Below are 23,474 nucleotides of genomic sequence, written 5' to 3' on the forward strand. Positions count from 1 at the left end.
CAAGTCAGTTGTTAGACTGACCTAAACTCTGTAATAATAAAAGCAAAATACTGCAGATGCTGGAAATCAGAAATAAATACAAGAAATGCTGGAAATACTCAGCAGGTCTGGCAGCATCTGTGGAGAGTGAAGCAGAGTTAACATTTCAGGTCAGTGACCCTTCATCAGAACTGGCAAATGTTAGAATTGTAATAGGTTTTAAGCAGATAAAGTGGGGGTGGGGCAAGAGATAACAAAAGGCAAGGTGTTGATTGGACAGAGGGTCACAGAGAATAACTGACCAGAAGGTCATGGAGCAAAGGCAAACAGTATGTTCATGGTGTGTTGAAAGACAATGCGTTAGTGCAGAGAGGGTGTTAATTGACAGAAAAATGAACAGCCCTGGCCCAAAGCACAAACTCTGTAATGCTAGCATTAAAAAAAAAATGGAACATCCAGGCGCATAACCTTGCTTGCTGTACTGTCTCGTATGTCTGCTGACATAGTTGGCCTGCACACTTGCACCATGTAGTCCCACAATCTTCATTTTGGCCTTTCATGTGTATTTTTGTTTCCTAGCCGGGATCCAGTTGATCACCTTCAGTGCGTATGTCTTCAGCTGCACAGCAAGCTTGCTCTTATCATAACCTCAGTTGCCTATGCTCTAAACTCTGGCATTTCCTCTCGAAACCCTTCTGCCTCTCTACCTTTTTCTCCTTTAAGACACTTCTGAAAATCAACCTCTTTGACCAAGCTTTTGGTTACTTGTCTTTGTATGTCAGTATCTTGCTGCTTAGTCAAATTTTTGTTTGACACTCCTGTAAAATGCCTTGGGATATTTCACTATGTTAAAAGGAGAATAGAAATGTGAGTTGTTGGGGTGATCACTCCCAGCTGATGACGAGTATCCTCTTGCATGATCAATGTTATTGCTTGCCGTAAACAGATTTGCCAACATCTGTTTTTTGTACTTTTTACACTAGCTCCGTTTAAGTGAGCTGTATTTCTTCCTTTGATCTGTTGCTGGCAAAATAATACCTGGATTTTTATGACCACACCACCAAACATCAAGCCATTGTTTCCAAGACTGTCAGTGACCTCATCTCCACTGGAGATCTTCCCTCCATGACCTCCAACCTCATAGTCCCCCAGCCTGCACAACTAGCTTCTACCTCCTTCACAAAATCCACAAACAGGACTGTCCTGGTAGACCCATTGTTTCAGCCTGTTCTTCCTCCACAGAGCTGATTTTTTTTTTTGCCTCGACTCGATTTTTTTCTCCTCTTGTCCAGTCTTTCCCCATCTACATCTGTGACTCTTCCGATCTCCTCAACCACTTTAACAGTTTCCAGTTCCCTGATCCTAATCGTCTCTTTTTCACCATGGAAGTCCAATCCCTCCATCTCATTTTCTCTTCTCTCCTAGGATTATCAGCATGGTATTCCAGTCTTCATATTTCAAGTTCTGGGCCACTCAGAGGCAGACAGCTTAACTACCTGTCTTCCATCTTTAGTTTAGCTTTGTGCTTGTCGGGTACCTTTACACCTGTGAACTGTACACAAACTGAAATCTTGCACAATGCACTAGCCGTGGTTACTTTTAACAACTTTTAACCCTCTTCCTTACAGAATTTATTTGATAATAAGTTTGATGACCTCTTTGGAACTACTGGGCCCACTGACCCATTCAATTTTAACAGCCAGAATGGAATGTCTAAAGATGAAAGGTAAGGAATATTGATCAAATAAAAATCTTGGACAATGTTATTTAATAATTGAGGATAAGGTAACTTCCATGTGTTTCCTAAATGTTAGTGTGTGAAATCCAAGCAGTGAGTGTTCCTGTTCTAAATATACAGCCATGCAGAGGACAGGTGAATGGCAATGTTGCAGAAGCAATTCTAGCCTTGATCTGAAATATTTAATTCTCTTGCCCCACACAAAATGATGCTAAAAGAACAAGCGGCCTGCTCCAAACTTGTGTAGGTAAGAACAATATCTTGGTTTTAATGTGACCTCTGTTTTTAGGTGAGAGTCACTTGATGGAGCTTTACTGTTGTTCCCTTCACTGAACAATAGCTCACGAACCCGCATCCAGTCAAGTCTTCAATAGGCAGCTCTCCAATAAAAATTGTAGAAGGGACCCAATATGTGCAAATTGGGAAGCCTGTCAGTGTAATTCTGAAACTAGATAGCATCAGTTCAATGCAAATCAATACCTACTGAAAACAAGCCAAAGGAATCTAAGGAGTGAACATCACTGCATCAGCTTTTCTACCAATTTGGCTCCTTGATCCAATATCAAACTCCAAAAAATGGTTGAATGGACCTCGGTTATCTGAATCCTGGTTGCAGTGTTGTCTCCCATGGGGATGGTTTCCTATTGGTGCTAACAGTCACGATTAGAGAATGTGCACTTAACAAGTGATGCCACTGTTAGGCGCTCAAAGGGAACAGTGATGAAATATGAAATGAACTGGAGGAGTTATGATATAAAAGTCAACTGTTGAACTGAACTACAAAAAAAGCTCTCATTTGTGCCATAGACAAAATGGAGTAGAAATCAGGTGGCTCCTCCTGTCCTGTCAATAAACATGTTTGTCAGTTGAAAATGAAACCCATTATCCGCATCTAAATTAGCTTTATAGAAAACACATTGAAATGGAAAAACAGTCCATTCCATGCTAACAACACCTATCTGCAGGAAAGGAGCTAACAAAGGATTTTGCAGACAGACTGACTCAGATGCCAAGGCCAAAATAAATATTTGTGAAATAACACCTATTTATCAAAATGGGCCACATTCCGACGTCATCGTGTAACAATGGTTCCCACATCCTGGAACATTATCTGAAGCATGCCAGGGGAGAGAGCCTTTAGTCACCTGACAGACATCCCAACATGACATGTTTCTAGCTTAAAAGGTATCTTTCTGACGAGAGAGGGCGAGAACAGCCAATGAATAGCCAGAGAAGGTCTTTTCCAGCCAGAACAGCTGTGAGACAGTTCCAGCTAAGCAGGTGCCCTGCTGACAACATCTATTCACTACAGCAGCAGAACAATTGCAAGGTGACTTTGGAACTCCCCACCTACAAAAGTAAACCAGGCTTTCTCACCATCGACTTCGGATTGAGGCTTAACCACAAGGAGCCTATGATACTTCATACTTTTCAAGACAAACATTCATAGAGTCATAGAGTTATACAGCACAGAAACAGGCCCTTCGACCCATTGTGTCCGTGCCGGCCATCAAGCACCTAACTATTCTAGTCCCGTTTTCCAGCACTTGGTCTGCACTGCTAAAAGATTTCCTCCTGAAAAGCTTCCAAAAGTTTTTTTTTAAAACAACAAACTCTTTTACAACAATTGGAGTCTAATTGCATGTTACACTCTACTCCCTTTCTTTTCTTTGTGTGTTTGTGTGATTGCGTGAGTGTGTGAAGTCACGACAATTTTTTGGTTATTGTGTAAAAAACAACATATTGTTTGCCTTTGCTCCATGACCTTTTGGTCAGCTATGTGGCCTTGTCCAATCTATACCTCCTTTGTTATCTCTTGCCCCACCCCTGCCTCACTTGCTTATAACCTGTGACATTTCTAATATTTTAGTTCTGAAGAAGGGTCACTGACCCGAAACATTAACTCCGCTTCTCTTTCCACAAATGCTGCCAGACCTGCTGAGTATTTCCAGCATTTCTTGTTTTTATTTCAGATTTCCAGCTTCCGCAGTATTTTGCTTTTACTTTATCATGTGATGGTTGTGTTTCTCATTGAACTTGCTGTTGGTTTCTAGGAGATTTTAATTTTGATCTGCACTATTTTAATATATCCTTTAAAAGTAAATCAACAAAAGTGAATATATTGAAGTTTTCCAATTGTTCAATAGTACATGGTAATTCTTAAATGTGGTGGAAAAATATTTCAGAACTGAATAATAAATTTTCACAAACCTATATTTCCCATTATGATTGCACTGACAAAATTAACAGTCTCTTGCACAAATGTGAATTAATTAAGGAAAGACTGCATGGATTTGTTAAGGGCAAATCGTATTTAAGTAACTTGCTTTAGTTTTTTGATGAAGTAACAGAGAGCGTTGACATGGTGTACTTAGACTTCCAAAAGGCACTTGTTAAAGTTTGTCATAACCGTCTTTTAAGAAATGTTAGAAACCAGGGAATAAAAAGGACGGGGGCAGCATGGATGCAAAATTAGCTGAGTGACAGGAAACAGAGGAGTGGTGAATGATTGTTTTTCGGACTGGAGGAAGGTATATAATGGGGTTCCCCAGGAGTCGGTGTTATGACTCCTGCTTTTCTTGATACATCTTAATGACTTAGACTTGGGAATACAAGGCACAATTTCAAAATTTGCGGACGACACAAAACTTGGAAGTATTGTGAACTGTGAGGAGGATAGTGATGAACTTTAAGAGGACGTAGACAGGCTGGTGGATTGGGTGGACAAGTGACAGACGAAATTTAATACAGAGAAGTATGAGGCGTTTCATTTTGGTAGTAAGATTGAGGACAGGCAATATAAAATAAGGGTACAATTCTAAAGGAGGTTCAGGAGCAGAGGGACCTGGGAGTATATATGCACAAATCATTGAAGGTGGCAGGGCAGGTTGAGAAAGTGGTTGATAAAACATACAGGATCCTGGGCTTTATAGATCGAGGCATTGGGTATAAAAGCAAGGAAGTTATAATAAACATGTATAAAACATTGGTTCCCATCAGCCACCTACCACCCTCTGGGTGACGAAGTTTTTCCTCATGTCCTCTCTAATCCTTCTACCAATCACCTTAAGTCCTTGCCCCTTGGTAATTGACCTCTCTGCTAGAGGAAACAGGTCCTTCCTGTCTACTCAATCTATAGATAGAAGATTAAGAGGAGATTTGATAGTGTTGTTCAAAATCCTGAGGGGTCTAAACAGAGTAGATAGGGAGAAACTGTTCCTATATGAACATACATATGAACATACGAATTAGAAGCAGAAGTAGGCCATTTCGCCCTTCTAGCCTGCTCCACCATTTATATGGATCGTGGCTGATCTGTTTGTGTCTTGAATTCCACAATCCCATCTACTCCTGATAACCTTTGATTCCCTTGCCTAACAGGAATCTATCTACCTCCATCTTAAAAATATTCAATGACCCCGCCACAACCACCTTCTGAGGCAGAGAGTTCCAAAGTTGCACAACCCTCAGAGAAACATTTCTCCTCATCTCTATCCTAAAAGGGCGATCCCTAATTTTAAAACAGTGCCCCCTAGTTCTGAACTCACCCACAAAAGGAAACATCCTTTCCACATCCACCTTGTCAAGACTGTTCAGGATCTTATCGACTTCAATCAAGTCTCTCCTCACTCTTCTAAACACCAGTGAAAACAAGCCCACTCTGTCTAACCTTTTCTCATAAGACAACCCGCTCATTTCCAGGTATCAATCTAGTAATAAAAACATAAATGCTGGAAATACTAAGCAGGTCTGGCAGCATCCGTGGAGAGAGAAGCAGAATTAACGTTTCAGGTCTGTGATCTTTCATCAAAGGTCACAGACCTGAAGCGTTAACCCAGCTTCTGTCTCCACAGATGCTGCCAGACCTGCTGAATATTTCCAGCACTTTTTTAAATTTCAGGTTTCCAGCATCTGCGGTATTTTGCTTTAATATCAATCCAGTAAACCACCTCTGAACCACCTCCAACATATTTACATCCTTAAATAAGGAGACCAAAACTGCACACACTATTCGAGATGTGATCTCACCAATGCCCAGTATAACTGAAGCATAACATCCTTACTTGTATTTTCAATTCCTCTTGTAATAAAGGATAGCATACCATTAGCCTTCTTTATTACTTGCTGTACCTGCATACTAACTTCTTTGTGACTCGTGCACTAGAATACCTGGAGCCCTCTGCACCTTGAAATTCTGCATTCGTTCTCTGTTTAAGTAATACTCTGCTTTTTTTTAATTTTTCCTGCCAAAGTGAACAACTTCACATTTTCCCACATTATACTCCATCTGCCAGGTTTTTGCCCACTCACTCAACCTGTCTATATCTGTCTGCAACCTCCTTATGTCCTCTTCATAACATACTTTCCTACCTATTTTTGTGTCATCTGCAAATTGAGCTACCATGCCATTGCTCCCCTCATTTAAGTCATTGATATAAATTGTAAAAAGTTGAGGCCCCAGCACAGATCCCTGCAGGATTCCATTTGTCACATCCTACCAATCAGAAAAGGACCCATTTATGCATACTCTTTACTTTCTGCCAGCCAGCCAATCTTCTATCCTTGCTAATATGTTACCCCTACACCATGAGCTCCTACTTTGCGCAATAATTTTTATGTGGCACGTTGTCAAATGCCTTCTGGAAATCCAATTGCAGTACGTTAACGGGCTCCCCTTTATCCACAGAACATGTTACTCCTTCAAAGAACTCCAATAAATTGGTTAAACATGATTTCCCTTTCACAAAACCATGCTGACTATTCCCGATTACCTGTTAGAAGAAGGGTCAGGACACCGATTTAAGGTGATTGTACGGGCGGGAAGCAACAGTGACATGAGAAAATCTTTTTTTACACAGTGAGTGGTTAGGATCTGGGATGCACTGTCTGAGAATGTGGTGGAGGCAGATTCAATTGAGGCCTTCAAAAGAAAATTTGATAACTATATGAAGGAAAAACATTTTCAGGGCGACAGGGAAAAGGCCAGGCAGTGGGAACTAAGTGAGTTGCTGTTGCAGAGTGCTTGCACGGACACAATGGGCTGAATGGCGGCCTCCTGTGCTGTAGCCGTTCTATGATACGGTTCCATAATCGTCACTGATCATATTGTATTAATATCGTTTACATATTGGTCAAGTTCAAGGGTTCAGTGTGAGCTAGATTCTATAAAGATACTCTGACTAAATAGCCAAAGGTAATAGACGCAAAACATATATTAAAACAGCCAGAAACTCATTCATATGTGGGTTAGGAACAAGGCTGGAAAGGACCATTGCAGTCATTGTAGCCAATCCCATCATTGAAACAACCAAACAAATGGTCATTGGGCATTGACTATTATTTCTCTTTGCATTATCAATGTTTATTTCCTCAGTCCTGTCACTATAGTCGTAACCCTAGTACACGGGAAGTAGGTTGAATGAAATGTCAGGATTGGATTACTAAAATGCTTGGTATATTGCCGATCAAAATTCTCAATTTCATTGTGCGAATCACTGAGTAGCATTCACTGTATAAACTCTTAGAATGTAATACGATCCTTCACCTTTGCAGTGTGCATTCGGAATCCTCCTGCTCCCCACCACCACTCCTCACCGCACCACCCCCCCCACCCCCCCACCATCTTCCAAACTGCTTTCCCTTTACTGCCACTAAAATCCCACTCTAGCTAACGCCTACTACAGTCTATCTGTTTGTAAATCATAATGCCTGTTCTCTCCCTTTTCTCTCTCTCTCTTTGTAGGATCTGCGCATCTCTGTATCTCTGCATTGTGTGCCTACTACATTCTCTCAGCCCTATCCAAAGTGAATGGGCACAGACAAGGTCTTGTGACAGATTGTAATCTCTGCCCCCCCCCCATTTTGTTTCATATTTTGCTGGTTTGGCTTTTACTCTTGTATCTCTCTCATTTCCTTTACTTTGCATTCAGACAGCAGCTATCCTGCCATTCACACCTCCTCTAGACCCAACCTTTATTTCTTTACTTGTCCCATTACCACTCCCTTTCGCTTTGCAGCATGAAACCTTTGTCATTTAATCTGTCCTGCCCCCCACCCTATCACAGACCTTCCCTTTTATTGTTCTTCTCACCCTTCCCTCTCTCCTCCTCCCCCCCCCCGCCCCCTTGCTGCCTTTCACAAGCTTAAAACCCATTCGATTTCTAACTTTTCTCAGTTCTGATGAAAGGTCACACCCCGGAAACATTAACTCTCTTTCTTTCTCCACAGACCTGCTGAATATTGCAAGCTTTTTCTGTTTCTATTTTAGATTTCCAGCATCCACAGTATTTTGCTTTTGTATTGTGATAAAAGCTGCTTTGCGTCCTGGCACTGTGCGAATTCCGTGCACAGAACACTTAGATTAATGGCCTTTTCTCCACTAATTTATTGATCAGTATGTCATTGCCAACAGGAATAAATTTGTTATGTAGAAATCCCAAACACACTTGCAGCACAAACTCAAGATCTTAATGCTGGGTCACTGCTTTAAAATCAAAAACTTGTAACTGTGACATTTTCAACAAACATCTAAAATCATCTATGTAATAAACTGCAATTTTTTAACTTCATTTTAATTTTGTTCTCAGAAATATTAGAGTGCATTGAAATCTGGTCTACAGCACTCCCAGTGTCACATCTGGTGAGTGTAGTGCCCTATGTGACACTCTGTGACAGTCCAGGAAGGACCATGTTCAATCACCAATCTATCCCATGTTAGGTAATCCCAGCTGAGGTGGAGACTGCCTTCGGTTATAGGGGACCATTCAGCCAGGCGTACGGCTCCTGACAGCTATACAGTGAATCTTGCAGGAAAGTGAGATTGTAAGTTACAGTTCAATTAAGATGCCTGTGACATTACTGTCCAGGCTGATGCATTAAGAATGGTGAGGACGCAATGCACAGTGGTGCTGTGCCCGACTTGAATCGGTGCTTTCAAAAAGGAGAGAGGGGAAAGTTGTAACTAAAATTTAGTTCATGAAATATCTAAATCTGTTGTGGCAAAACCAGTTCCCTTGAAATCCATCTGGTAGCTTCCTAATTACTATCAATTAGTTCCCTTTCACTTGCTCAAAGCCAGTACACACCTGACCTTTGCCAGTTCTGATGAAAGGTCACAGACCTGAAACGTTAACTCTGTTTCGCTGTCCACAGATGCTGCTTGACCTCCTGTGCATTTCCAGCACTTTCTGTTCTTATTTCAGATTTCCAGCATCCGCAGTATTTTGCTTTTATTTATCAATTAATCCACACTGGGTTTTAGCCATACAGTGAATCTTGCAGGAAAATGAGATTGTAAGTTACAGTTCAATCAAGTAGCCTGTGACATTACTGTCCAGGTTGATACATGAAGAATGGTGATTTTGTTTTACACTTGCTCTCATAGCTGGCATTTGTTTATTCCCAGGGATAAGTTGATTGAACAACTCTCCAGGGAGATTGCATCACTGAAGGAAGAGATGGCGCGTTTTAAAGTAGAGGTAGGCTATCCATTTACCACTCTCTTTCGCATCTGTATCCGAGAATCGAGAGAACTGGCTGATTTGATGCTCAGCCATCTATTTTTACTGACAATTGCACAAGTTCTCATAAAAATGACTCCAATGAAAATCTCATTTGTAACATTTTCTGAGATTGTCCATGGTGTATTTTCCCCTCTTGACCTCTCTGCAGCTTTTGACATTGTCCTCTTTACTATGTTATTCCTACATGTCTCTTGTGTTGTTTAGCTTAGTAAGATCATTCTCACAGGAGTCCATTCTTAACCTATCCAAATCTAACTACAGCATCTCCAGCAATGACGTCTCTTTCTACTTGCACACTATTACTTCCGGAATCCCCCAGGATCTACCCTTGGCTGCCTCCGGTTCCTCATCCACATGCAGCTCTTTGAACTCATCACATAGGCTGGCAACATATAGCTCTACCTCCTCCATGCCTATTGACTGCCCATCTACTGGCAAACTAATTATCTGACATCCATCACAATTTTTTCCACTTAAACTTTGTGAATTTTTAAAACTCCATGCCATTGCCATTGATTCCAACCTCCTTCCCGTTCACTGATTCGGGTTGAATCAGACTATTGGCAACTTTGGCGCCATATTGAACCCTGAGGTCTCCATCACAAAGACTATTTACTTTCACTGATGTAACTTCACTCAGCTGTGTGCCTGCCTCGTCCCAACTGCTGCTAAAACTCTCCTCCAAATATTTGTCACCTCCAGACTGGATTATTCCAATGCTCTTGCTGGCCTTTCATCCTTCTTGCTGTGCAAACTCAGTTTATTTAAAACTTTGCTGCCTGTAATCCACCCCACATCATGGGCTGGATTTTGTCACACCGGCGGGGCTACTGGTGCCAGGCCGAAAAAACGAGGGGAACCCTGCCTCGGCCGTTTGGAGTCCCCGCCGGCGCGATTAACTGCGCTCATGCACTTAAGTGCCTGGCGCTGGGATCCCCGTCCCTTGAAATGTGGGAATCTTGTCTTCAAGAGCTGCCGGCCAATCAGAGGACAAACAGCTTGATAGTACTGGCAGTACCACTAGGAGCTTGGAACCAGGCCCAGCGCTGGAGCCCAGACCCAAGGTAAGTGAGACAGGGCTGGGTGTTTTGAGGGGGTGGGGTGGTGGTTGATGGGTGCAGGGGGATGGGTGGGAGAGGCTGTGCATTTAGTGCAGGGGGAGGGGTGTTAACCTAGGTGGAGTGTTTCCCTGCGGGGGCTTTCCGTGAGCCACAGAATGCCCAAGGAGAAGCGCCCCGCCCCCAAACCCACAGGGAGGTTGCCTCGTTTTACTGGGCGATGTCCCCGCATGGTGGAGGCCACCCTGCTGCTGGTTAAATCCCAGTGGCAGGAAGAGGCCCTTAAGTGGCTGGTAATAGGCCATTTAAGGGTCTCAATAGCACTCTGGGCAGTAAGGCCATCTTCTGCCTATCCACCCCCCCCGACTAAGTTCTGGTGCGACGGGAAGGTGACAGGCCTCCCACTGCAATTCTATGGGCCCACCTGCCTCCGAGCCCGTCTCTGTGGGCTCCATTAAATTCAGGCCCATGTGCCACTTATCAAGCATTGCTGTGCTCGCTGACCTACATTGGCTCCTGGTCCCCCAATACCTCCAATTTAAAATTAATATCTATGTATTTACATCCCTTCACCCCCTCTTTCAGCCCTACATCCCCACCCAGAATTGCCATTCCCTGAATTTGCCCCATCATTGGTAGCTGTGCTTGCATCCATCTAGACCCCACTGGAATTCCCCCCTTAAAATCCTCCAATTCTCTGCCTCCCTCTGCTCCTTGAAGAGTCCAGTTAAAATCTACCAAGCTTTTGGTCACCCCTCCTAATATCTTCTGCTTTGGCTCAGCATCCATTTGTATCTGTTTGCACATTTGTGAAGCACTTTGGGATGTTTTCGATGTTGTGGGTGCTATAATAAATGCAGGCTGCTGATAATTAAGTAACCGCTCAGCCTCTGGTCACTGAATGTTGGTGCTATTAAAAAGGATGTCGATGCTTTTTATTTTCTCCAGTCTTTTCTCTCAACGCAAAATCAACATTCTGAATGTGACCGGGCTCAGCAGTTTAAAGTGCTGTTGAGGTCTGAACACTGCAGTCATTGACTTATCTTTGGGATTCTTTACAGTGAATCAGTCATGGCATTAGCAGTTACTATGCTAGATGGTGCAAATTGATGATCCAACTCAGGCACTTGCCTTTTAACTGCCACTAAAATGATCACTGCCAGCAAACTGCACTAATCACTGTAAACAATTGTGACAGCATAGGACCAGACGCATTATGGTTTTAGACTGCGAATTTTGACCAGTGCAAGTCACTGATTATCGCAAACAGTGATGGTTAGAACACAATTCTGCTGTACAGTTGACTACATATACTTGACTGATGACCAAAACAAGTGAAGGGAATCTGCCAGCAACTTCCAGTGGGCAAGTCTCTCTTTGGCCTCCTTGTCTCGAGAGACAATGAGTAAGCGCCTAGAGGTGGTCAGTGGTTTGTGGTGCAGCGCCTAGAGTGGCTATAAAGGCCAATTATAGAGTGGCAGATTCTTCCACAGGTGCTACAGATAAAATTGTTTGTCGGGCTGTTACACAGTCGACTCTCTCCTTGCACTTCTGTCTTTTTTCCTGTCAACTGCTAAGTCTCTTTGACTCGCCACTCTTTAGCCCCACCTTTATGGCTGTCCGCCAGCTCTGGCGATCACTAACAACTGACTCCCACAACTTGTGGTCAATGCACAGGACTTCATGTCGCGTTTGCAGACATCTTTAAAGTGGAGACATGGACGGCTGGTGGGTCTGATACCAGTGACGAGCTCGCTGTACAATGCGTCCTTGGGGATCCTCCTATCTTCCATGCGGCACACGTGGCCAAGCCATCTCAAGCGCCGCTGGCTCTGTAGGGCGTATATGCTGGGGATGTTGGCCGCCTCGAGGACTTCTGTGTTGGAGATACGGTCCTGCCACCTGATGCCATTAATTCTCCAGAGGCAGCTAAGATGGAATGAATTGAGACGTCGTTCTTGACTGACATAAGTTGTCCAGACCTCGCTGCGTAGAGCAAGGGACTGAGGACACAAGCTTGAAACACTCGGACTTTTGTGTTCCGTGTCAGTGCGCCATTTTCCCACACCCTTTTGACCAGTCTGGACATAGCAGCGGATGCCTTTCCCATGCGTTTGTTGATTTCTGCATCGAGAGACCGGTTACTGGTGATAGTTGAGCCTAGGTAGGTGAACTCTTGAACCACTTCCAGAGTGTGGTCGCTGATATTGATGGATGGAGCATTTCTGACGTCCTGTCCCATGATGTTCATTTTCTTGAGGCTGATGGTTAGGCCAAATTCGTTGGAGGTAGCCGCAATCCTGTCGATGAGTCTGTGCAGGCATTCTTCCGTGTGGGATGTTAATGCAGCATCACCAGCAAAGAGGAGTTCACTGATGAAGACTTTCCGTACTTTGGTCTTCGCTCTAAGACGGGCAAGGTTGAAGAACCTGCCATCTGATCTTGTGTGGAGGAAAATTCCTCCTTCTGAAGACCTGAACGCATGTGAGAGCAGCAGTGAGAAGAAGATCCCAAACAGTGTAGGTGCGAGAACACCGCCCTGTTTCACGCCACACAGGATAGGAAAGGGGTCTGATGAGGCACCGCTATGCTGAATTGTGCCTTTCATATTGTCATGGGATGAGGTAATGATACTTCGTAGCTTTGGTGGACATCCGATCTTTGCTAGTAGTCTGAAGAGACCACGTCTGCTGACGAGGTCAAAGGCTTTGGTGAGATCTCTGAAAGCAACGAAGAGGGGCATCTGTTGTTCGTGGCATTTCTCCTGTAGCTGGCGAAGGGAGAACAGCATGTCAATGGTGGATCTCTCTGCTCGAAAGCCACACTGTGCCTCAGGGTAGACACAGTCAGCCAGCTTCTGGAGTCTGTTTAAAAGAGGGCAAGTAACGCAGACAAAAAGCTGCCAGAATTAACCTTTACCAAATGAAGTTGCCATTTGCTATTATCATACAATCTTACAGCACAGCAGGAAACCATTTGGCCCATTGTGCCTGTGCCGGCTCTTTGAAAGCCCTATCCAATTAATCCCTTTCCCCATAGCCCTGCAAGTTTCTCCCTTTCAAGTATTTATCCAATTCCCTTTTGAAAGTTCCTGTTGAATCTGCTCCACAACTGTTTCAGGCAGTGCTTCCCAGACTAAATAAAAATCACTGCATAAACAAATGATTCTCCTCATCTCACTTCTGGCTCTTTTGCCAATTACCTTAAATATGTAATAAAAGCAAAATACTGCAGTTGCTGGAAATCTGAAATAAAAACAAAGTGCTGGAAATACTCTCAGCAGGTCTGGCAGCATCTGTGGAGAGAGAAGCAGAGTTAACATTTCAGGTCTTTGACCTTTCATCAGTACCTTAAATATGTGTCCTTTAGTTACCAAATCTCTGCCTGTGGAAGCAGTTTCTCCTTATTTACTATATCAAAACACTTCATGATTTTGAGCACTTCTATTAAATCTCCCCTTGAACTTCTTTTCTCTTAGTTGAACAACCCCAGCTTCTCTAGTCTCTCTACATAACTCCTTTTGGATTCGTGGGCCTGGAAAATTGCAGCAAGATCTGGAAATTGCAGCAAGATCTGGATGTTACTCAAAGTGCATTTTAACCGAGTGCTGTACCATTTGGTCCCCATTTCTTGCAACTTGTATTCTATTGTTTTGGCCAAGTTGCTCAATATTCTGTTGTCTGTTGATTGCTGTGCGGCACTGGTTGGACGTGCCTTTCATCTCACTGCTCCCTGTGGGATTTTGCTTTGGGCAAATGCATTTCCCTGTGGAAAAAGTGATTCAATTTGAATTAATTCTTTGGGAACCATTTCGGGACATTTCTGAGTGATACATGATATGATACATTGTTACTTAAATGGATGTTTCTTTCTATCTAGACAACCCTGTAACTAATTTAAGAACGATAAGCCAGAAGAAGGAATAACTCCATTTACAAGGCTAGCAAGGATATCCATTATATGGAAGTGAATGGATATTGTTGAAAGGAATTCATCTGCCTGATAGACTCCACACATTGGTGCATGGAATGTGTCCTACCTGCTGTCCTAAAGCCTGGCTCGAGTATAAAATTTGAACTGGGCCCGAGTCCTTTAATTTTTTAAAATGCCCTGCCCAACCCGAAAATAACGAACATATTTTTGAAACAGAAAAAGATCATAGACTCAAACAAAAACGACACAAAACAGTACAGTCTAGCCTGACCCGAGCCCGAATACCGGATGTTGAATACAGACCTGACCCGAAGCCGACATACGTAGTGGGGTTTGGGTCGGGTAACCAGGCTTTAGTCCTTGTTACCAATTCAGCACTAATTTCAACTAAATTATAGACACTTTTGTGCGGTGAGTTTGTGTGAACTAGAGCTGATTTAAGACTGAAGCACAGTTTGTTTTCTTTAAACATGAATGAACCTATGTACAGTGAGAGCTCTGTTGGTTCCTGGAAGTCGCTGTAATTAAGTCAGGTTGACTGCCTGCCACTACAGTGGTGTCACGAGGATTTCGGTAGTTTTCATCCCCTGGAAAGTTTCCAGCAGTACAATTTTAAAGTTTGTCTGTCCAAACATGGGCTATGTCTGGAAAAAGCATTTTGAGCCCGAAGGCTAGAAATTACTGTGGAAATAATTGTGGTCAGTTATTTTTATGACATTCCTCTGTTGATTATTTTAAAAGACCCATTAACCATTCAATACAAACCAGTTAGTGTCTCTGCTAAATAACAGAGGAATGTCATACAATTGCAGTACACAATTGACTGCTATTATTGCCGACAGCTTTATCTGACAAGGCGCAGTACTGATGTTACAGGCCTGACACTTTTGCAGCAATTCGAAGTGAAGTGTTCTTAGCTTTATCTCGAGGTTTTTTCCCAATAGCGTATACTCGGAAATGCACCATGTGAGTCTGGTGCCAACAGTGTGTTGCAATGTTGTGACTATTTTCATTGAGAGACTGAGTATGATTCACTATGTAAATGCTCTAATTTGCTGGAGCCAATGCCGATCCTGTCTGGGCAACAAGTGTATAAAGTTGGTTTAGGTGTCAGGTGGAAAGTGGAGGTGATGAATGCAAGAAAAAATGTCTGTGACGGGGGATTCCTTCCTCCTGTCTCTCACCTTCAACTTGTGTGTGTGTGTGTCTTTTCTCTCTTAGAAGCTTCTACCTCTCCATATTTTATCACTTCTCTATGGTCAGTGTGCTTCTGAACTTTTCTTGTTCCTTCTCAGCTGCAAATACCCAGTCCTACATGCTGTAACCCGCAGCCCCCCCCCCCCCTCCGAATTAGTGCTGTATTGAAGCCTCATCATACGTCTCCTACTCCTCATTCTTTCCTCAAAGCTGTAGGACTCCTGAACACTGTTGTCCCTTCCTGTTACAGCCTGCAGGCTTTTAAATGCCCAAATTTTACATTAGCTAATTGTCATTTACTGATTTATCTCAACAACAACATGCCTTTAACATAGGAAATTATCCCAAGGTCCTTCATAGGAGCATAGTCACACAAAACGTGACCTCCTCCCTGCTATTCCTTTCATCCTGTGATGCCTTGCCCTGTGGGCCTTAGTTTCTCCAAATTGGAAATGGGTGAGTTACAAATCTCACAGGTGCTCCTTCTGCTTGTTTCAGAGCAAGCGCCTGATCTCGCAGTTGAGGGGCCAGATCAGTGAGTTAGAGGCAGAGCTGGCTGAGCAGCAGCACCTGAAGCAGCAGGCATTGGATGAGAATGAGTTTCTGAAGGCTGAACTCGAGGAGGTAAAGAAAAGACGAGATGACACCGAGAAAGCCCAGAGGAGCCTCACCGAGATTGAACGTAAGTTCCAGATTTATTTGATATAGAAAGATTAACGACTGGCATATACATATTGTTGCTGTATATTCTGTATATGTAATGAATATCATTAAAAATCCTGAGTGTGAATTTAGTGATAGTCTTAACCTGTCGACCAGGGATCACTGTCCCTTCAACCAATCCGTTTCATAACTAGAACCGATTGGTTCCCTGAGGCCACTATACCTTCATTCAACCAATCAGATCCTGGAACCACATCACCAGGGGTCAATCTGGTCCCTCACCCATCACTTGTCATTTTCTTGGGATCGAAAATCTTTGAGAAGGAAAGGATTCCATAACACAGGGAGCCTGTGGTATTATAGAAACCCAGTTCATCTTTCCTCCCTCCACTCTTGAAAGCAGTGACTCTGCCAGTGTAGGGTGACTAGGCAATGTGTAGCAATTGGTTATTCAAACACTGGAGCCATCACTGCCATATTCTGCGCCCCCACCAACATCCTCACAAGCACACTGTCGAGCAGGGGCCACTGATTAATAATTAGGATTAGAGGACTTGTTCATCTTTCTCAACCCCAGTGGCACCGAAGCAAATTGTAGTTCAGCTGCTGGATGGCTGGGATCAAACAACCCAGCTCAAAGTGAGGATGGAAGCTCAGACTTTCCTGGTCTGTGGGACTCAGTACCACTGCTAATGGAGCAGTAGAGTTTGAGATTGCTGAAGTGATGACATTTAAGCATTTTGATGCTTCAAAATACTAACCTTAATGACAAATTTTAGATGGGCCAATTTTTCTTTTCAACTTCCAGGGAAAGCTCAAGCCAATGAACAAAAATACACAAAATTAAAGGAGAAGTACACCGAACTGGTTCAGAACCACGCGGATCTGCTGCGGAAGGTAAGTCGCTTTAGAACATCAGGCTAATGTACAGCATGGTAGAAGTGGGCATAGTGATGAGACGTACTGCTGCAATATCGAAACAACTCTACATGTGCAAGATTACATAAATAATTGCTTTCAAGTCACATTCATGATTTATTCATGGCTGCAAACCCTCTACAGGGTTTGTATAGGTCTTTGTGGGGAATTAGTGTAAAAACTGTGCTGGTAGCTTTTACAGGTCAACTAAGTGTACTCAGTTCGCCCACAGGTAGAGTAAATGAAAGAAAGACTTGCATTCATGTAACAATTTTTACAACCTCCTGATAGCCCAAAGCGCTTTACAGCAAATGAAGTATTTTTTGAAGTGTAGTCAATGTTATATGTGGCAACCAATTTTGCGCACGGCAAGCTCCCACAATAGTGATGAAATAAATGACCAGGCCACCAGTTTTAGGTGCTGATTGAGAGATAAATATCAGCCCGGATACTGGGAAAACTCCCCTGCTCTTTGAATAGTGCCATAGGATCTTTTGTGTCCACCTGTGAGGTTAGACAGGGTCTCTTTAAAGTCTCGGATGAAAGACAGCAACTGTGCCGCCTTCCCTCAGTGCTGCGTGATGTGTCAGCCTAGATTATGTGCTCGACACTCTGGAGTGGGACCTGAACCCACAACCTCTGACTCTGAGGCATGAGTGCTACCAACTGAGCTATGGTAGGTAAAGTACCGGCCTGTGACAGCTTTTAGTTTGGCATGGCTTTGCCTTCAGTGGGGCAGGGAGCTGGATTTCTGTGCCCCTGTTGCAATTAGTACAGGCTTTGGTGAGCTTAGGGAATCTGGAAGTGCTTGAGATGGTTCCTGCCTTGGCATTCTGACTCTCCTCACCTGAGTGAAGTACAGATACCAATGACTTTGTTTTGGACCCACTGACTGCTCACCAGCAATGGCCAGCATGGATTTCTGCACTTGACAGAACAGATGGGAGTTGTTGGAGGGTAATGGATGATGATTTATAGGTCTGAGGCAGAGAGCCCCAATTGATGCAAGAGCTTGATATGTTGGAATCTCCGTTAGTGTCTCTGTTTATTTGTTTTTCTCAGAAACTGAGGATCGATGACGGTGTGTTTTGGTCTAATAGTGTCAAGTGCAATCTCAACAGGTACAAGTCCTGAGACGTGCTTTTGCTAACTGATCATTTCGATCAACTTTTACCATTCGGAATCATTATTCTATTTCAAACTACTCTACCTCACCACATCTGGTTGAGGCACCTGCAACAAATACTCATTAATTCATGTTTCTTTTAATAATGAGGTTTTAAGACGTTTCATTTTAAATCTGTTTTGCACTGAGTTGGCAAGGTGTTCCTTTTTCCTTTGCCTGGTTTGACCCACAACTCATTAGCTTGTTCTTCATCAATTATTTCCACAAGTTTTTGTACGTGCGTTATATCCTGGCAATGTTCTTTGTTTAAACAAATGCTCTGGAGCTGCTCCAACTATCTTGGAAGCTGTTGTGGCTGAGCCTAGAATTACTTTGTGTCTTGCTACTACTCCGTCTGGACCCAAAGTGTGTACCCACCCCTCTGCGCCCCTCCTTCCCCCCCCCCCCCCCCGCCCCCCGCTCTGGTTCACAAACACTGACATTGGACACAGCCATGTTACATTTATTTGAGTGAGGGGCAAGGGATTGGTGGTGATCAGCTTTCCCCTGTTGTCAGGGTTTCCTTCTAGACCTGTAAGTACGAACATACATATGAACTAAGAGTAGGAGCAGGCTGCTCGGCTCCTCAAGCCTGCTCCGCCATTCAATAAGAACATCACTGATCTGATTGTAACCTCAACTCCACATGCCTGCCTACCCCTTATAACCTTTCACCCCCTTGCTTTATCAAGAATCTATCGACCTCTGCCTTAGAAGTGCTTAAAGACTCTGCGTCCACTGAATTTTGAGGAAGAGAATTCCAAAGACTCACGATCCTCTGTGAGAAAAAATTGCTCCTCATCTCTGTCTTATATGGGTGATCCCGTATTTTTAAACAGTGACCCCTAGTTCTAGATTCTCCCACAAGAAGAAACATCTTTCCACATCCACCCTGTCATTTAAGTACGTTTAATTTAACTGTGCCAATATGTTATCATAAAATCAAATCCTTTATCTTTTTTTAAAAAAAAAAGTTTAAAGCTATATTGTGTGTGTTTGAATGTATTTGCATTAAATGATGGCATTTAATTTTGACAGGTGGAAGAGCACCTATTATGCTCTTAACTGTAGAATCCAACAGCTAAATTAAAGGACCACAAATTTTTCTGTACACACCAGATACAACATCTGTGCTCAGCAGACTCACTGATAGATAACATCTGCTCGTTACCTCATTTAAAAAAAAAATGACAGCCTATGCACCACAGGCTCTATGGATTAAGTGGAGGGGCTACATGTTCAATTGATGTCATATTTCTTTCAAGGCAAAAACACTTTGCAATTGTACTCTATTAACCTAGCGGAAGATTTTTTTTTAAAAGGTAGACCGATAGGTTTCTGCGGGAAGTGCTTTGAAATGAAAAGTTGCAGTTTACTAAAACCAAATGATAAGGACAGGTGGCTTCAGAGTTTGGATATGGGGGATTAATCAATGGGGGATATTCTAGGGAATGCAAGCGCCTATTTGTGAAACTATGCAAGCCAATGGAAGGTTTCAGCAGTTTGACTATCTCTGTGTAAACTCTCAAATTTACCAGACCTATCACCTCCATTTATGCTACACTGCAGCATTTCCTTTTGCCTGTTCTGTTGGGCAGGAAACAATCCCATGATTATTGAGAATAAGCAACAGCAATTTATATAGGGCTCCTCACATAGTATCATGTCTCCGAGCAAATTAGCAAGGTGGAGATATGAGCACAGGAAGGGGAAAGGAATTTAGGGGGAGTGAGGCATGGCCAAAAGGAATGATTTTTCAGTCTTTTGAAAGTAAATAGGGAAGGAAAACAGTGAGGTCAAATGCTTTTGGGAGATAACTCCAGAGAGCAGGTGATGAGGTGAAAGAAAACTAACATCTGATGGTGAAGCAGAAAGCATGGAGAGTAAACAATAATCTGGAGTTAGAGGGGAAGAGGATTTGGACTGGGATATAAGGCTGGAGAGTGGATTATCATTCTGATATGGTGAGGTAAAGCAGTAGAGTAGATATCCAAGAATGATCTGATTACAAAAATTTGCCTATCTGCTGAACTGGAACTAATCCCATCTTATTGCTCCCTGCTTACTTTTATGGCCCATTTATTTATTGTCCATGCACTTAAACATGCATGTAAATTTCTGAATTTTGCATAGGGAATCTATGCTTTAGACTCACCTATAATAACAACCCTTTTCTTTTGATACTTGGTTATCACAACTGGAGTGGGGCCCAAACCTCTTGAATCAGCCCTGCCTATTTGTAGTGCAGGCAAACCCCTGATGTAGTTGAGGACAATGTCAAATTCTGTTTGAGAATTAGATCAAACTGCCAGTCGATGAAGCCGAGGGTTGTGATCACACAATGTATGATGACTGAGCCAACAGTATGAATAAACTTACTTGTGACCCACTTCCTGATGTGAGTATCTACCACAGAGACATTTTGTGAACACTTGTGGTTGTTGCTAAGGAAGCTCAGGATGGCATGTTGTATGAAAGAGTTCAGTGGTAAAGTGCACAAATGGGGATTACAGAGAGAAATATTCAGTCTGCTGCTTCATAGAGGCTCACCACTCATAGTTATAGATTGTTCGTGTTTGGGCTTTTGCCCAACACTTTCCTTCGCTTCCCCAGCTAGATTGCAGCTTCCAGAAGTATCTGCTGTAAACTGAAACGTGGGTTTGTACCCCATGCTGTTAATGCATTAGTGTATCCCAGGTCTAACAATGAATCCTAAACGCTTTGTTGGAAAACATGTAAGATGTCTACCTCAACCCCCTGTCACCTGAGAAGGCAGAACATGCCACGTCACTGACCCACTGCGTGCAGGCTTAAAAAGCCCTCACTCACTCTAACCTGTCCCCCTGTGAACTTGCTGCACTCCGTTCTCTCAGGTCTAACCCCGACATTGTCATAAAACCTGCAGACAAGGGTGGTGCTGTTGTTGTCTGGCGTACCGACCTCTACCTTGCAGAGGCTCAGCGCCAACACTCAGACACTTCTTCCTACCTCCCTCTGGACCATGACCTCACCACCGACCATCAAACTACTGTCCACCGGACTGTCACTGACCTCATCTCCTCTGCAGATCTTCCCTCTACAGCTTCCAACCTCATAGTCCCGCAACCCCGGACAACCGGCTTCTACCTCCTTCCCAAAATCCACAAACAGGACTGTCCCGGCAGACCCATTGTGTCAGCCTGCTCCTGCCCCACGGAACTTATTTCTTCCTATCTTGACTCTATCTTTTCTCCACTGGTCCAGTCTCTTCCCACCTACATCCGTGATTCTTCTGACGCCCTACGTCATTTTGACAATTTCCAGTTTCCTGGTCCCAACCGCCTCCTCTTCACTATGGACGTCCAATCTCTCTACACCTCCATCCTCCACCAGGATGGTTTGAGGGCTCTCTGCTTCTTCCTGGAACAGAGGCCCAACCAGTCCCCATCCACCACCACCCTCCTCCGTCTGGCTGAACTTGTTCTCACATTGAACAACTTCTCCTTCAACTCCACGCACTTCCTTCAAGTAAAAGGTGTTGCTATGGGTACCCGCATGGGTCCTAGTTATGCCTGTCTTTTTGTGGTATATGTCGAACATTCCTTGTTCCAGTCCTACTCAGGCCCCCTCCCCCAACTCTTTTTCCGGTACATTGATGACTGTATAGGTGCCATTTCCTGCTCCCGCCCCAAACTGGAAAACTTTATAACTTTGCTTCTAATTTCCACCCTTCTCTCACCTTTACATGGTCCATCTCCGAAACTTCCCTTCCCTTCCTCGACTTCTCTGTCTCCATCTCTGGGGATAGGCTGTCTACTAATATCCATTATAAGCCCACCGACTCCCACAGCTACCTTGACTACACTCCATTTTCCCAGTTTCTCCGTCTCCGACGCATCTGCTCTGACGATGCTACCTTCCATGACAGTGCTTCTGATATGTCTTCCTTTTTCCTCAACCAAAGATTCCCCCCACTGTGACAGGGCCCTCAACCTTGTCCAGCCCATTTCCCGCACCTCTACCCTCACCCCTTCGTCTCCCTCCCAGAACCGCGACAGGGTTCCCCTATCCTCACTTTCCACCCCACCAGCCTCCATATCCAAAGGGTCATCCTCCGCCATTTCTGCCACCTCCAGCATGATGCCACTACCAAATGCATCTTCCCCTCCCTTCCCCTGTCAGCATTCCGAAGGGATCGTTCCCTCCGTGACACCCTGGTCCACTCCTCCATTACCCCCACCACCTCATCCCCTTTCCACGGCACCTTCCCCTGCAATCGCAGGAGGTTTAATACCTGCCCATTTACCTCCTCTCTCCTCACTATCCCAGGCCCTAAACACTCCTTTCAGGTGAAACAGCAATTTACTTGTACTTTTTTCAATGTAGTATACTGTATTCGCTGCTCACAATGTGGTCTCCTCTACACTGGGGATACCAAACGCAGACTGGATGATCGCTTTGTGGAACACCTCCGTTCAGTCCGCAAGCAGGACCCCGAGCTTCCGGTTGCTTTCCATTTCAACACTTCCCCCTGCTCTCATGCTCACATCTCTGTCCTGGGATTGCTGCAGTGTTCCAGCAAGCTCGAGGAACAGCTTCTCATTTACCGCTTAGGCACACTACAGCCTGCCAGACTGAACATTGAGTTCAATAATTTCCGAGCATGACGGGCCCCCCATTTTACTTTTATTTTTAGTTATTTTTTTCTTTTTCCTTTTTTTATATATATTTTTTGTGTTTATTTTATTTTATTTCATCTTAGTTTGTTCAGTTTGTTTACCCACTGTTTTTCATATTTGTACTTGTGGCTGTTCAATTTCAGTCCGTTAACACCCTATCTGTACTAATGCTTTGTCTTTCAACACACCATTAACATATTGTTTGCCTTTTCTCCACGACCTTCTGGTCAGCTATTCTGTGACCTTGTTCTATTACACCTTCTCCTTTGTTATCTCTTGCACCCCCCCCCCCCCCCCCCGCTTTACTTGCTTATAACCTTTTACATTTCTAATATTTGCCAGTTCTGAAGAAGGATCACTGACCTGAAACATGAACTCTGCTTCTCTCTCCACTGATGCTGCCAGAACTGCTGAGGATTTCCAGCATTTCTTATTTTTATTTCAGATTTCCAGCATCTGCAGTATTTTGCTTTTATTAAAAATCACTGGTTTAGTTGCAAAGGGAAATAAGCAAAAAGACAGCAAGAAATAAAACCAAACAACGGCCAATTTTACATAATAACTGAAATGGTCTGCTTGTTTAAAAAGAGAAAAGAAAGTCCGAACTCTTGCACATTTGGCAGCCGCAGTGAGACCTGTGGC

General features: G+C 43.6%; 1 protein-coding gene across 2 annotated transcripts in view; it reads left to right on the forward strand.

Annotated features, from left to right (window-relative positions):
- hip1 (huntingtin interacting protein 1) overlaps nucleotides 1-23,474 on the forward strand; it is a 249,125-nt gene that overhangs the window by 149,921 nt on the left and 75,730 nt on the right. For both annotated transcript variants that reach the window (XM_068010196.1, XM_068010197.1), the window contains 4 exons: nucleotides 1,608-1,705; nucleotides 9,123-9,195; nucleotides 15,927-16,110; nucleotides 16,900-16,988. In XM_068010196.1, the coding sequence (XP_067866297.1) occupies nucleotides 1,608-1,705; nucleotides 9,123-9,195; nucleotides 15,927-16,110; nucleotides 16,900-16,988 (444 nt within the window). The remainder of the gene's footprint in view (nucleotides 1-1,607; nucleotides 1,706-9,122; nucleotides 9,196-15,926; nucleotides 16,111-16,899; nucleotides 16,989-23,474) is intronic.

Source organism: Heterodontus francisci, chromosome 30 (assembly GCF_036365525.1).
Source record: "Heterodontus francisci isolate sHetFra1 chromosome 30, sHetFra1.hap1, whole genome shotgun sequence".
NCBI classification, from domain to species: domain Eukaryota; kingdom Metazoa; phylum Chordata; class Chondrichthyes; order Heterodontiformes; family Heterodontidae; genus Heterodontus; species Heterodontus francisci.